The sequence below is a fragment of the Artemia sp. Qi Xiang Cuo genome, chromosome 4, assembly GCF_049724085.1.
Source record: "Artemia sp. Qi Xiang Cuo chromosome 4, ASM4972408v1, whole genome shotgun sequence".
In the NCBI taxonomy this organism is placed as follows: domain Eukaryota; kingdom Metazoa; phylum Arthropoda; class Branchiopoda; order Anostraca; family Artemiidae; genus Artemia; species Artemia sp. Qi Xiang Cuo.
Window position 1 is genome coordinate 68206707 of NC_142797.1, and position 15317 is coordinate 68222023.

The following is a 15317-nucleotide window of genomic DNA, read 5'->3' on the forward strand; positions in this document are numbered from 1 at the left end:
AAAAAAAAAAAAAAAAAAAACAAACAAAACAACAAATAAAACCCCCTACTGTAACTTTATTCGGGCACAAAAGTGAAAATTATCCATTTTTTGTAGATAGGAGCTTGAAACCTCTACAGTAGGGTTCTCTGATACGCTGAATATGATGGTGTGATTTTCATTACGGTTCTATAACATTTAGGGGGTCTTTCCCCCTTTTTTCGAAAATCAGCCAAATTTTCTCAGGCACGTAACTTTTGATCGGTAAGATTAAACTTGATGAAACTTATATATTTGAAATCAGAATAAAAATCTGATTCTTTTGATGCATGTATTGGTATCAAAATTCCGTTTTTTAGAGTTTAGGTTACTATTGAGCCGGGTCACGCCTTACTTACAGTTCGTTAGCACGAGCTGTTTGAAAATGTGGAATTTTGAATTTTTTGCCAGAAGACAAACAACGGATGCATCTTTATTTATTTTTTTTTTCCAGAGGTGGTGGTATCGATCCAGTAGTCCTAGATTATCGGGAGAGGGCTCCTTTGAACTGAAATTAAAAGTTCTAGTGCCCTTTTTAAGCAACCAAAAAAATTGGAGGGCAACTTGGCTCCCTCCCACGCTCATTTTTTCTTGAATTCACCCAATCAAAATTTTGCGATAGCCATTTTGTTCAGCATAGTTGAAAATCTAATAAATATGTCTTTGAGGATGACTTAATCCCCCACTGTCCTTGGGGGAAGGGCTGCAAGTTATGAACTTTACCCATTGTTTACATATAGTATTGGTTAATGGGAAGTATACAGACGTTTCCAGAAGGATTTTTTCTGGGGGGGTCGGAGGAAGAGGTTTGGGGGAGGATCTTTCCATGGAGGATGTTTCTTTGGGGGAAGGGACATTTCTATGAAGGGGGTGCCGGATTTCCCATCATTATCATAGGAATGCCCAGAAATTAAATAAGAAAAACAAGTTTTTCAACTGAAAGTAAGGAGCAATATGAAAACTTAAGACAAAAAGAAATTATTACGTAAATGACGGGGGTCGCCCCCTCGTCAATACCTCGCTCTTTACGCTAAAGTTCTTTTTAGTACTTTCAAAAGAGTTATCTATTCTGATTAACCAGAATAGATAGTTAATTAGAATATAGCTCTTATGAAAGTTACTAAAAAAAACTTTTGCATAAAGAGCGTGGTATTGACTAGGGGGCGAACCCCCTCGTATACGTAGTAATTTCTGTTCGTCTTAAGTTTTAATATTGATCCTTACTTTCAGTTGAAAAAAATAGTTTTCTGGTGCAAACATAGCCCTGTTTATACAAAGCATTGATTGAACACTTCTATATTGCAATATTTGTCTTGGAGTCAGCAAGCTAAGGCATTCTTGGATATCAACTGGGGTAGAAAGTAAAAGCCATCATGAAAAAATAAAGTAAATGGTTTGTTCTAAGACGCCTATATTGCAACTTTGATTTCATGTGTTTAATAAGTACATTATATACTTTATAATATCAGTTTCTGAGGATTTCAAACACCATTTTAAAGTATATTCTTAATGTTTCGATGTTGGGTTTCCGCAATACAATGTTGTGCTGTATATCACAATGTAATATAATATAATATATTAGTCTTGAATAGAAAAGGCGGTGGACATTCAGTGTCATTTTTTGCTACATTGTAATTGCTAACTGCTACATTGTGCGTTTTTGTTTCAGGGCGTTATCGCCCTAAATACAGCGTCATATTCGTAACTTGTAACTTCAAAAACTAATATTCTCCTTTGGGGAACATCCAACACAACATGGAGAAATATATTTCTATTTTGATTTAGTTGTTCTTTATTGGAATATTAGCTTTTGATTTATAATTATCAAGAAATCCTTTCAATGCAAATTAAGGTGGAAATTGAAAAAAAAAATCGTGGAATGTGTACAAAGTCTTTTAGCTTGGAGTATTCACCATGTGTTTGTTTTAGACGCTTAAATTGCAATTCTAGCATCATATTTGTAATAAGTAACTTCATAAACGCTACACTGTTAATTTTTGTGCAAATCGAAAAAATCTTTTCATTTTAGGAGAGAAGTAATTCATTGCAAGAAACATTGAATGACCTTGGAAAAATGAAAGTAACTGTCCAAAACCTTCTTGGCGATACAACGAAATCCGATGGTGGACAGGAAGTTTCCAGTCACTCATCTCGAGACGACAGCTACTTTACTAGCTACTCTCATTTTGGTATACACCAAGAGACTACCTCGGTAACTATTGTGCTGTATCTTAAAGCCAAGTTAATAGCTACTCTCATTTTGGTATACATCAAGAGATGCTTGTGGTAGAAACAAAGCTGTGTCGAACTGCTAATTTACCAGACTTTACCCTTTAGATGTATAATAATGAATTATAGTGGTCGCAGTTGAGTTGTGTCTTAAAGCTAATTTACTCGCTACTCTCATTTTGGTATACATCAAGAGATGCTCAAGGTAACCTTTGTGTTTTGTCTTAAAGCTACTTTACTAGCTAGTCTCATTTTGGTATACATCAAGAGATGCTTAAGGTAACCTTTGTGTTTTGTCTTAATGCTACTTTACTAGCTATTCTCAAGTTGGTATACACCAAGAGATTCTTACGGTAACCTTTGTGTTTTGTCTTAAAGCTACTTTACTAGCTACTCTCATTTTTGTATACATCAAGAGATGCTTAAGGTAACCTTTGTGTTTTGTCTTAAAGCTACCAAGAGATGCTTAAGGTAACCTTTGTGTTTTGTCTTAATGCTACTTTACTAGCTATTCTCATTTTGGTATACATCAAGAGATTCTTAATGTAACCTTTGTGTTTTGTCTTAAAGTTACTTTACTCGCTACTCTCATTTTGGTATACATCAAGAGATTCTTAAGGTAACCTTTGTGTTTTGTCTTAAAGCTACTTTACTAGCTACTCTCATTTTGGTATACACCAAGAGATGCTTAAGGTAACCTTTGTGTTTTGTCTTAAAGCTACTTTACTAGCTACTCTCATTTTGGTATACATCAAGAGATGCTTAAAGGTAACCTTTGTGTTTTGTATTAAAGCTACTTTACTAGCTACTCTCATTTTGGTATACACCAAGAGATGATTAATATAACCTTTGTGCTTTGTCTTAAAGCTACTATACTAGCTACTCTCATTTTGGTATACACCAAGAGATGCTCAAGCTAATTGTTGTCTTTTGTCTAAAAGCTACTTTACTAGCTAGTTTCATTTTCGTATACATCAAGAGACGATTAAGGTAAACTCTGTGGGTTGTCTTAAAGCTACAAAGAGATGCTTTTGGTAAACATTGAGTAGTATCTTTCAGTTAAGAGACTGGATTCTTCTTGTTTTATAAGTAACAATGGACTACAAAGGTAGAAATTGATCTGTATCTTACTGCCAATTTTTTCGCTTTAACCAGTAAGGTGTGCAACTATGGACTATACAGGTACAAGTAGTGTTGTGTCTTAAAGCTACTTTACTAGCTACTCTTATTTCGATATATATACAGAGACTCCTACAGTAACCTTTGTACTTTATCTTAAAGTTACTATATCAACTACTCCCATTGTCATAAACATCAATGGATTCTTAAGGTAACCATTGTGGTTTTTGTTAAATGTAATTTACTAACTACTTTCATTTTGATATACATCAAGAGATGCTTAAGGTAACCTTTGTGTTTTGTCTTAAAGCTACTTTGCTAGCTACTCTCATTTTGGTATACATCAAGAGATGCTTAAGGTAACCATTATGTTTTGTCTTAAAGCTACTTTACTAGCTACTCTCATTTTGGTATACACCAAGAGACTCCTAATGTAAATTTTAACCTTTGTCTTACTGTTAAGATACGAGCTACTCTCATTTTGGTATACATCAAGAGACTACAGAGGTAAACTTTATACTTTGTCCTACAGTTAAGTTACCGTCCAATCTTATTGTCATATTCATCAATGAATTCTTATGGTAAGATGTATGTTTTGTCTTAAATCTACTTTGCTAGCTACTCTCATTTTGGTAAACATCAAGAGATGCTTAAGGTAACCTTTATGTTTTGTCTTAAAGCTACTTTACTAGCTACTCTCATTTTGGTATACATCAAGAGATGCTTAAGGTAACCTTTGTGTTTTGTCTTAAAGCTACTTTACTAGCTACTCTCATTTTGTTATACATCAAGAGATGCTTAAGGTAACCTTTGTGTTTTGTCTTAAAGCTACTTTACTAGCTACTCTCATTTTGGTATACATCAAGAGATGCTCAAGGTAACCTTTGTGTTTTGTCTTAAAGCTACTTTACTAGCTAGTCTCATTTTGTTATAAATCAAGAGATTCTTAAGTTAACCTTTGTGTTTTGTCTTAATGATACTTTACTAGCTATTCTCATTTTCGTATACATCAAGAGATGCTTAAGATAACCTTTGTGTTTTGTCTTAAAGCTACTTTACTAGCTACTCTCATTTTCGTATACATCTAGAGATTCTTAAGATAAGCATTATGTTTTGTTTTACAGTTAATTTACTGCCTACTTCTATTTTGATATATATCAATAAATGCTTATGATAACCTCTGTATGTTACTATACTAGCTACTCTCATTTTGGTATACACCAAGATATTATCACTGTACTTTTTTTCTTTTGTGTTATATATACTTTGCTAGCTAGTTTCATTTTGTTAAACATCAAGAGATGCTTATGATAACCACTATATTTTGTCTTAAAGCTACTATACTAGCTACTCTCATTTTGGTATACACCAAGAGATTCTCACGATAACTTTTTTGTGTTATGTTATAGCTACTTTGCTCGCGAGTTTCATTTTGGTAAACATAAATAGATGATTATGATAACCACTATGTTTTGTCTTAAAGCTACTATACTAGCTACTCTCATGTTGGTATACACCAAGATAATCTCACGGTAATCTGTGTCTTTTATGTTAAATATACTATGATAACTAGTTTCATTTTGGTAAAAATCAAGAGATGCTTAAGATAACCTTTATGTTTTAATATACTAGCTACTCTCATGTTGGTATACACAAAGAGATGCTTAAGGTAACTTTTGTGCTTTATCCAATATCACTATAATCGATTGTTTTCATTGGGTAAACATTAATAGATTCCTAAGGTAACCACTGATCTTTGTCGTACTGCTACTTTACTAGCTACTCTCATTTTGGTATACATCAAGGAATTCTAAAGGTACAAGTAGAGCGGTGTCTTAAAGCTAATATTCTAGATACTCTCATTTTGGTATACACCAAGAGATGCTTAAGGTAACCTTTCTGTTTTGTCTTAAAGGTACTTTACTAGCTACTCTCATTTTGATATACACCAAGAGATGCTTAAGGTAACCTTTTTTTTTGTCTTAAAGCTACTTTACCAGCTACTCTCATTTTGGTATACATCAAGAGATGCTTAAGGTAACCTTTGTGTTTTGTGCTAAATCTACTTTAGTAGCTACTCTCATGTTGGTGTATATCAAGGTATTCCAAAGGTATCATATGTGCTTTGTCGTACAGCTAATTTACTAGCCTCTACTATTTTGATATACAATAATAGATTATAAAGGTAGACTTTGTATTTTGTCTTACATCTAATATTACATCCTCTACTATGGTGGTATACATCAAGAGATGCTAAAGGTAGCCTTAGTGCTTTTTCTTAAATCTACTTTAATATCTACTCTCATTTTTATATACATCAAGATATTCTTTAGGTAGACTTTGTGTTTTGTAATAAAGCTTCTTTACTATACACTCTTATTGTTGTATACAACAAGAGATTCTTAATGTAACCTTTGTGCTTTGTCTTAAAGCTACTTTACTAGCTACTCTCAATTTGGTATACATCAAGATATGCTTAATATAACCGTTGTGCTTTGTATTAAAGCTAATTTACTAGCTACTCTCATTTCGGTATACATCAAGAGATGCTTAAGGTAACCTTTGTGTTTTGTCTTAAAGCTACTATAATAGCTACTCTCATGTTGGTATACAACAAGAGATTCTCACGGTAATTTTTTTCCTTTGTGTAAAAGTTACTTTGCTAACTAGTTTCATTTTGGTAAATAACAAGATATGCTTAATGTAAACATTGTGCTTTATCTTAATGCTACTTTACCAGCTATTCTCATTTTGCTATACATCAAGAGATGCTTAAGGTAACCTTTGTGTTTTGTTTTAAAGCTACTTTACTTGCTACTCTCATTTCGGTATACATCAAGAGATGCTTAAGTTAACCTTTGTGCTTTGTCATAAAGTTACTTAGACCACTACTCTCAAGTTGATAAATATCATGGTTTTACCTTGGGATCTATTGTCTAGTGTGTTAAAGTTAAGTTTATCGCTTGTTCCATGTTCATATGCATCTATAGGTTACAATGGTAAACGTATAGCTGTGTCTTACAGCTAAGTTTCTGTATTCTCTCCATGTGGTATGCACCAATGGATTATTAAGGTAACCTAAAATCTTTGTCATAATGCTAATTGTTTAGACTCTTCTCTTGTGGTAGGTATTTATGAACTCCAATAATAAACGTACAATTGTGTCTTAAAGCTAAAAATCAAGCTACTCTCATTTTGGTATACATCAAGAGATTATTGAGGAACCCTTTGTCCGGTGTGTTAAATCTACTATAATGGATACTTTCATTTTGCATACATCAAGAGATGCTGAAGGTAACCTTTGTGCTTTGTCTTAAAGCTACTTTACTAGCTACTCTCATTTTGGTATACATCAAGAGATGCTTAAGGTAACCTTTGTGTTTTGTCTTAAATCTACTTTACTAGCTACTGTCATTTTGGTATACACCAAGAGATGCTTAAGGTAAACTTTGTGTTTTGTCTTAAAGATACTTTACTAGCTACTCTTATTTTGGTATACACCAAGAGGTGCTTAAGGTAACTTTTGTGTTTTGTCTTTAAAAAAAAAACTAAAAAACGCATACAAAATTTGTTTATATCCATTTTTGTTACGATTTTGCGATAGCGTAAAAGACAGCGGAACACTTAGGGGCCAGGGGAGGTCACAATGAAGCTGAGAAAATGTAAAACATGCACATGAAAGAAGGTATAGTGACTCAAGATCCTGTAATGGGATAACTAATGAACGATTATTTTCCTGAATGAGGTTTCTACCTTTATTGTAAACCTTAGAAAGTGGTTTTAACAGTGAAGGAAAGGTTGACATCCCCACTATTGAACAGTAAGAAACGTAAGATTGGATCAAGAAGTGAAAAAGGATTTTCAAAATTGTTCCAGGAAAAGTATGTCTAAGTTTCCTTAAAATACCAAGACTTCTGCATATCTTTATTTCAATAAAATCAATGTGACGTTTAAAAGATAGGTTTTCATCAACAAGAATGCCCAAAAAACGAACATATCGATCTTTAGCTCTATGAATTATACCATTTGGCTGGTGAATTTCTGATAACCTGGGATAAACCTAAGAAACACGCGAAAAAATAAAAAAAAACTGGACTTAGAAAAATTTAGGGTAAGATAATTAGCATTAAGCCACAAAATCTACCTCCCAAACAAATTTAACCGAAGCTCTGATTCGCTGTTTCCCGAATCGCCAAGTGTGCTGTCATCAGCAAAACAAACAAGGACATCAGAAGAAGGCGAACTATAGTTGCCACTTTGAGCAACTAGGGCAAGGGAAGGCTTAAGATGACAAAGTCTGCAACAATTAATAAGTGTCTGCTTTTTTACAACATAATAAAGATCATTTACATAAATCAAAAATAGCACAGGCCCTAAAACTGATCCCTAGGGGACGCCAAAATTCACTTGTGAGGGTGACCAGAAAAGTGGATCAAACAGAAATTAACCTGTTCAAATAAGACTGAAACGAAGAAAATACATTTCCCCTTATGCCAAAATGAGACATCTTCGATAGAAGAATTTCATGGGTTAAGGAATCGAAAGCCTTACGAATATCCAGGAATATAGCAGCCGGAATCAATAACGCGGAACCTAACGCAGAAAGAATAAAATTCAAAAGGGTCATACAGGCATGTTCAGTGGAGTGCTTCATTCGGAAACCAAATTGAAAATCAGGAAGAAAATTTCTAGATTTTAGGGAAACAATGAGGCGAGAAAGCATAGCCTTTTCAAAGATTTTACTAAATACTGATAAAATTTAAATAGGTCGATAATTTGCCGGATCATTTCTTGGTCCACCCTTATTCAAAACAATAATCCGAGCACGCTTGAGAGCATCCGGAAAAACTCCATATTCAAATGAAAGATTAACAAGTTTTGTTAGAGGCAAAACTATTGAAGGAAGAATAGATTTAACTACCTTAGTAGGGACATAATATGGCCCAGATGAGGACGAGTTTTTCAAGCCATTGACAATTTTAGTAAAGGGGTTTTAAAGGAAGTAAAGGTTAGTAAAGTAAGGGGTGTTAGTTGCCTTTCAATCACTTTCGGCTTTTAAAAAGGGCACAAGCCCTTCCAATTTCCAATCGAATGTAACCTTTTTGAAGTTTCTGCGACAACTCCTTCGATACGAAGTGCCCTGGTCTAAAAGATAAAAAAATAGTAACGAATTGTGCCAACATCGTTCTTTACATAGACAGTGCTATTGCACCGCCTATGATAGTAGTACAATAACTAATCTCAAATAAATAACCAAACAAATGCGTAAAAAACATTTCATTTCATGACTTAGAACAGCAAGACATTTTTTTAATAACGTGTATAATTTTGAAGACCCAGCCTGGTATAGCTGGATTGTGGTAAGTTCCACATCATACCTGCTTTACCATTTTTGAGGGATGCCACCCATTTTGTTGAGGGTAAGTGCAAGGTCATTGCTATCCCTTATCTTATGAAGCACTGTTTACTCTCAAGGACCCTTGCCTGTTGTTTCAGTAAATTTGGCATACAGCCAGTAATTATTTAAATGCTCAGCCTAAAAGCTTACGATTAAGTAATTTATGGCACCTCGGATGTTTTTCTTGAAAGTAGATCTAAAGTTTTTTCGTTTCTTAAATAACAACTAGATAAACTAATTACTTTTCAAGTTGAAGTAAAAGAGTTACATTATAGGTTAAAACGAACAGAAGCTATTCTATATATGATGAGTTTCCCGCCCCACCCCCACGTAACCCCATTCTTACCATTAGAGTTTCACAAGGGCTTTAGAGAATTTTTTTTTTATATACGACAAATATAGCTAATTGGTAAAGTTAAGTGTTATATCTATTGATTGCTTTTCGAAACATTAGATGTAAATTTTTATGGCTTAAAGTACTTGTGCATCAACAAGTCATTTCCTTCTTGGGGTATTGTGGTAAAAAAACAACTTTTTAGCCCATTGCTCATTTGTGAGGATCTTTTTTTCTAGTACTAGGGTTAAGTCCATAGTGTACCTTAAAGAGTAAGGAATTAGGGATGGAGCCGAACTTCTTTGTATGTAGAACGATTAGCGTTCGTTTTAAGGTCTACTTTTTGTTTTGAAAAAATGTTACTAGTAGTGACGGGGTTCCACTTTCTGGAACAGCCATATTGGGTTTGCAAATGGAGCTACTAGCCTCGCAAGACGTTATTACTTGCAGCTGGGTCTTATGCGAAACTATAACGTACGTGTAAAGGTATGTTACACCTGCGTAATAGGGAATGTTTTCTAAGAGATGCAGGCGTTAGTGACGTAATAGGGACTGTTTTCTAAACAGTCCCTTGTTTAGAAACAGGTGCTTGTTACGTAATAAGAAATGTTTTCTAAACGATGCATGTGTTAATTATTTTAAAAACATACGATGGTCAAGGCTTGTTTACTTCGGGATTTCTTTGGATGTTACGTAATAGGAAATGTTTTCTTTACTTGTTACGTAATAGAGTTTATTTTCTTCAAGATGCAGATATATGTTATATAATAGGGTGTTGTTTTCTCAAGCAAATGAATGCTGGTGTATGTTAAGTAATAAGGTTTTGTTTTCTTCGTGATTTCTTTGGTTGTTACGTAATAGGGAATATTTTCTTCAAGACGTTTCAAGACATTTTTATTCAAGATGTTCTTTAAAGATCTTTCAAGACATTTCAAAGCTTTTCGAAGACATTTTTCTTCAAGAGCTTTTTTCTTACAGCATGAAAGATGTATTTTTTAAAATTTATTTGTGTTTTTTGTTGGTTTTGTTATATTCATGTGTCTGTTTTTGTTTTGTTTTTTTTCCTATGGCCCGATGGCTTTTTTTGGAAATAAATACATATATACATATATGGCTGTTCCGCCCTAGTAAGCAATCCCAGAGAGGGGAGACTTGTTATTAGAGGTAAATGTAAGCCATATTAAGAGTTATTTCTAGGAGATATTTATGAAAATGCCTCGTTCCTATTGCTCTTTGAAGCGCCCCTGCCTATTACAGTGCTATTAATTTTTCTAGTGTGACCTAGACAGGTTAAGTTAGATATTGAATCAATTAGATGTTACACAGCATTAGTTTTATATATTTCATTGTGTAAATGATTGCGTATTGAAGGTTCATCCTGGAGCATGAAATCTAAAAAGACACAGGCTTTTGTACATACAAACTTTATAAATGAAAAAACGCTATAAAATCATGAAATTACAGAAAAAGCATGTAAAACTCAACAAAGGGAAAAATAAAACGTGATAAAGCTTATAAAGATAAAATATAAGCAAAAGAAACATGAATTAAAGAAAGACGGGAACCCTAGCAACCAATTCCAAGGGGAGGGTTGTTATTGGAAGTAAATTTAAGTCATTTTAAGAGTAATTACTGGGAGGTCTTAATGAAAATACCTCGTTTCTATTGCTCTATTAGACACGCACCTGCATGATACATTCTATCAATCTAAATCTTGGTTTTAGAAAAATCACACTTTGAATGATCCGCAAGTATTACACATTATGCAGCAGAAGTCTCATTACCTACAATAATAAGCAAAATGTCAACTTCACAAAACGTTTTCTCACCAGTAAATGAAACACGCAAACGAAGAAAGAAGAAACAATTTTCGCATTCGGTTATATCTGAGAGGTTTTAATGAAAAATGCCACGTTTTTTGCCAAGACTATTTAAATCACACCACTGTGACAATATGTGACATGGATGGCACACACCACCCTGTGGCACCCTCATTATTCCTAGTACATTTTTCAGATATTTTATTGTTAAAAATATGCTTTAAAATCCATCGGTTCGTGTTTTCGCAAGCCATCCTAAACGTGATACACCATCTCAATTCACGCAACCCTGCCACACTACGACTAGCCTTTTGGCTCCCTCTGGTACATCTCATCAATCTTAAGGCACTTTCCAGATATATTGTTGTTAAAAATCACACTTTAAATCCATTGGTTCGCGTTTTCGTAAGCCACCCTCAACATGATACACAATGTCAATTCACGCTACAATGCCGCACTATGACTGCCTCTCTGGCACACTATGGCACCCCTCATCATTCCTAAGTCATTTATTAGATATATATAATTTTTTAAATAAAGTGATATCCAAATCCGTGTCCCCCGCTTCTGCCCCCTTCCCTGCTTACAGTGGTTCCAGTTCCGATTCTGCTGTTTCCCACTCCGGTTCCAGTTCCAGTCCCGGTTTCACCAATTCCAGTTCCAGTCCCATCGGCCCCGATTCCAATCTCGGTTCAGGTTCCACACACTTCTGCCCCCGGATTCCACACTTCCGATTTCATTAATTTTCGGGCATTACCTAAATCTTGCAAGTTATTATCAAAATCTAGAATGGTTCTACCAAAATTGTCTGTTACTATCAAAATATTATCAGGCAATAGTAAAATCTTTTATGGTCTTACCAAAATCTTGTCTGATATTATCAAACATCTTGCACTACACTATCAAAATCTCGCCTGATATAACAAAAATCCACTATTGCGTTATCAAAACCTGAAGTGGTATTATCAAAATCATGCGAGTTATTAGCGAAATCTTGCATAGTATTATTATAATCTTGCTAGTTATTAACGAAATATCTCCAGCAACAATCAAAACATGACTGATATTACCAAAATATAATATAGTGCTATCAAAATCATGTTACCTATTAACAAAACTTAGCATAGTGATATCAAAGTCGTGTCTGCTATTCTCAAGATTGTAAAAATCTTGTCAAATAATACCAGTACCTTACATGATATTATCGAAGTTTAGCATGATATTACCAAATCTTGTTAAATATTACAAAATCTTGTTTTGTATTTTCAAAATCTTGTGAGATATTATGAGAATCCTTTCAGGCATTGCCTTAATCTTGCAAGTAAATATCAAAATCTAGAATGATTCAAGCAAAATCGTGCCTGTTGCTATCAACATAGTATCAGGCATGACAAAAATCTTGCGTAAAATCTTGTCTGATATTATCAAACATCTTTCATTACATTATCAAAATCTTGCCCGATATAAGAAGAATCCTCTATTGCAATATAATTGCCTGAAGTGGTATTATCAAAATCATGCAAGTTATCAACAAAATCATGCATGGTATTTTCAAAATCTTACTTGGCATTAATAAAATGTTTTCTGGTACAATCAAAACGTTTTTTGATATTGTCAAAATCTAAAATAGTGCAATCAAAATCATGTCAGCTATTACCCAAATTTACCGTAGTAAAAAGAAGTTTGTAGCCAGGGGGTGTCGTGTGCCATCCATAGTTTAACTCGGTGGTGTAAATTGACATGGTGTTTCACGTTGAGGGGGGATCGCTTAAGCACGAACCAATAGATTTAAACCATAATTTTTAACAAGAAAGTACATGAAAATGTCTTAGGAATGATGAGGGGGTGCCAGAGGGTTTCGTGTGCAATCCATAGTTTGCCACGGTAGCGTGAATTGCCATGGCGGGCATCACGTTGGGGGTGGATTGCTAAAACAAAAATCAATGGATTTAAAGCATAATTTTTTATCAAGAAAATGTCTGAGAATGTCGTAGGAATGATAACATATCCTAAGAAGATCACGGAACAGCCATAGTGTGCCACGGTGGTTAGAATTGACATGGTGTATCACGAGAGGGTGGCTTGAAAAAAGACGAACCGAAGGAGATAAAGCATGATTTTTATCATGAAAATATCTGAAAATGCTTTAGGAATGATAATACATATCACGGAGATGTCACAGACCGGCAACATATTGTCACGGTCGTGTGAACATGCTTAGTCTTGGCTCAAAGAAACGTGGTATTTTCATTAAAACCTCTCAGAAATAACCGAATGGAAAAAAGTGTGTCTTCTTTCTTTGTTTGCGTGTTTCACTTACTAGCGAGAAAATGTATTGTGAAGTTGACATTTTTTCTTATTATTACTAGTGTAAGTAATGAAACTTCCGCTACATAATGTGTAATACTTACGGCTCGTTCAAAATATGATTTTGCTAAAACCAAGATAGAATGTAGCATGCAGGTGCGTGTCTAATAGAGCAATAGAAACGGGACGTTTTTATTAAGACCTCCCAGAAATAACTCTTAATATGACTGAAATTTACCTCTAATAACAACCCTCACCCTGGAATTGGTTGCTATGGCTCCCGCCTTTCTTTTATTCATGCTTCTTTTGCTTATATTTTATCCTTTGCAAGCTTTATCACGTTTTGTTTTTCCCTTTGTTGAGTTTTGACTGCTTTTTCTGTGATTTCATGATTTTATAGCGTTTTTTCATTTATAAAGTTTGTAGATACAAAAGCCTGTGTTTTTTAGATTTCATGTTCCAGGATGAATCTTCAATACGTAATTGTTTACGCAATGAACTATCTAAAACCAATGCTATGTAGCATCTCATTGATTCATTATCTATCTTAACCTATCGAGGTCACATTAAAAAATTAATAACATTGTAATAGGTAGGTGCGCTTAATAGAGCAATAGGAACGAGGCTTTTCATTAAGAACCTTTAGAAATAACTCTTAATATGGATTAAATTTACCTCTAATAACAGCTCTCCCTTCTGTTGAATTGGGCCAGCCATATATTGTCATGATGTGTGAGTATTCACAGTCTTTTTTTCCTGAAGAAAAAAAAGGCTTGAAAGGAAAAAAATCATGAAGAAAAAAAAAACTCTTAAAGTATCAAGCAATAACCCACGTGCCCATTGTCATTACGTAACACCCACGTGTGGGTCCTCCACAGTTACAAGCGCGGTTTCCCCCACAGACCCCTGACCTCTACCATGTCACCTGAGAATGCACTATCTTTAACATAAGTAAACATTTCCTATTACAAGAAGAAATCTTGAAAAAAGGTCCTGTAGAAAAATGCCATCAAAATGTCTTGAATTGTCTTGAAACGTCTTGAAGAAAAATGTATTAAAAATTTTTTAAAATGTCTTGAAATGTCTTGAAACAACGTCTTGAAGAAAATGTCTTAAAAACGCCTTGAAGAAAAATTTCTTTAAAAACGTCTTGAAAAATGTCTTGATGAAAAATGTCTTAAAAACGTCTTGAAATGTCTTGAAACATATTTAGAAACTTCTTGAAGAAAAATGTCTTAAAAACGCCTTGAAATGTGTTGAAACGTCTTGAGAAACGTCCTGAAGAGAAATGTCTTAAAAACGTCTTGAAATGTCTTGAAACATCTTGAAAAAACGTCTTGAAGAAAAGTGTCTTAAAAAACGTCTTGAAATGTATTGAAGAAATCATTCCCTATTACGTAACAACAAAGAAATCATGAAGAAAACAAATCCTTCTTACGTAACATACACCTGCATTCGTTTGCTTGAGTAAACAATACCCTATTATGTAACATACACCTGCATCTTGAAGAAATTAAACTATATTATGTAACAACCAAAGGAAACATTCCCTATTACGTAACATTCACATAAATCCTGAAGTAAACAAGCCTTGACCATCGCAGGTTTTTAAAGTAATTAACACATGCATCGCTTAGAAAACATTACCTATTACTTAACAAGCACCTGTATCGTTTAGAAAACATTCCCTATTACGTAGGAGTACTATACCGTGACAGGTGCTCTATAGTATTGCGTAAGGCCAAGGTGCGTGCAATAACGTCTTGATGAGCTAGCAGCTCCATTTGTTCACCCCTATGGTTGTTCTAGAAACTGGAACCCCGTCACTACTGTTGCTCTATAATTTCATTTGAAAAAAGAAATTGTTTTTTTATTTAATTTCCTTTTGTTTTTAATATTATATCTAGGGATATCCTAAATACGAAGGGGACTATTGCTACTGAATCTCCATTCTTTAGGCTGAAGTTTATCCTGTATATAGCAGTGGTTTGGGAATAAAGGTTCATTTAGGCGTATTTACTTCCATCATAAAATGATTGCTCTTTACATTCAAGTTCAACTTTGTATTTATTTTATTTTTTTCTTACAACAA

At 34.1% G+C, this 15317-nt stretch overlaps 1 protein-coding gene across 2 annotated transcripts in view; it reads left to right on the forward strand.

Moving 5' to 3' along the window:
* LOC148953357 (uncharacterized) overlaps positions 1-15317 on the forward strand; it is a 136106-nt gene that overhangs the window by 37245 nt on the left and 83544 nt on the right. Inside the window, exons 5-6 of one of the 2 annotated variants that reach the window (XM_089087642.1) lie at positions 2048-2179; positions 4045-4095. In XM_089087642.1, coding sequence (XP_088943768.1) covers positions 2048-2179; positions 4045-4095 — 183 coding nt within the window. Of the gene's footprint in view, positions 1-2047; positions 2180-2889; positions 2941-4044; positions 4096-15317 lie in introns of both variants that reach the window. The other variant, XM_089087641.1, reaches the window with a different exon arrangement.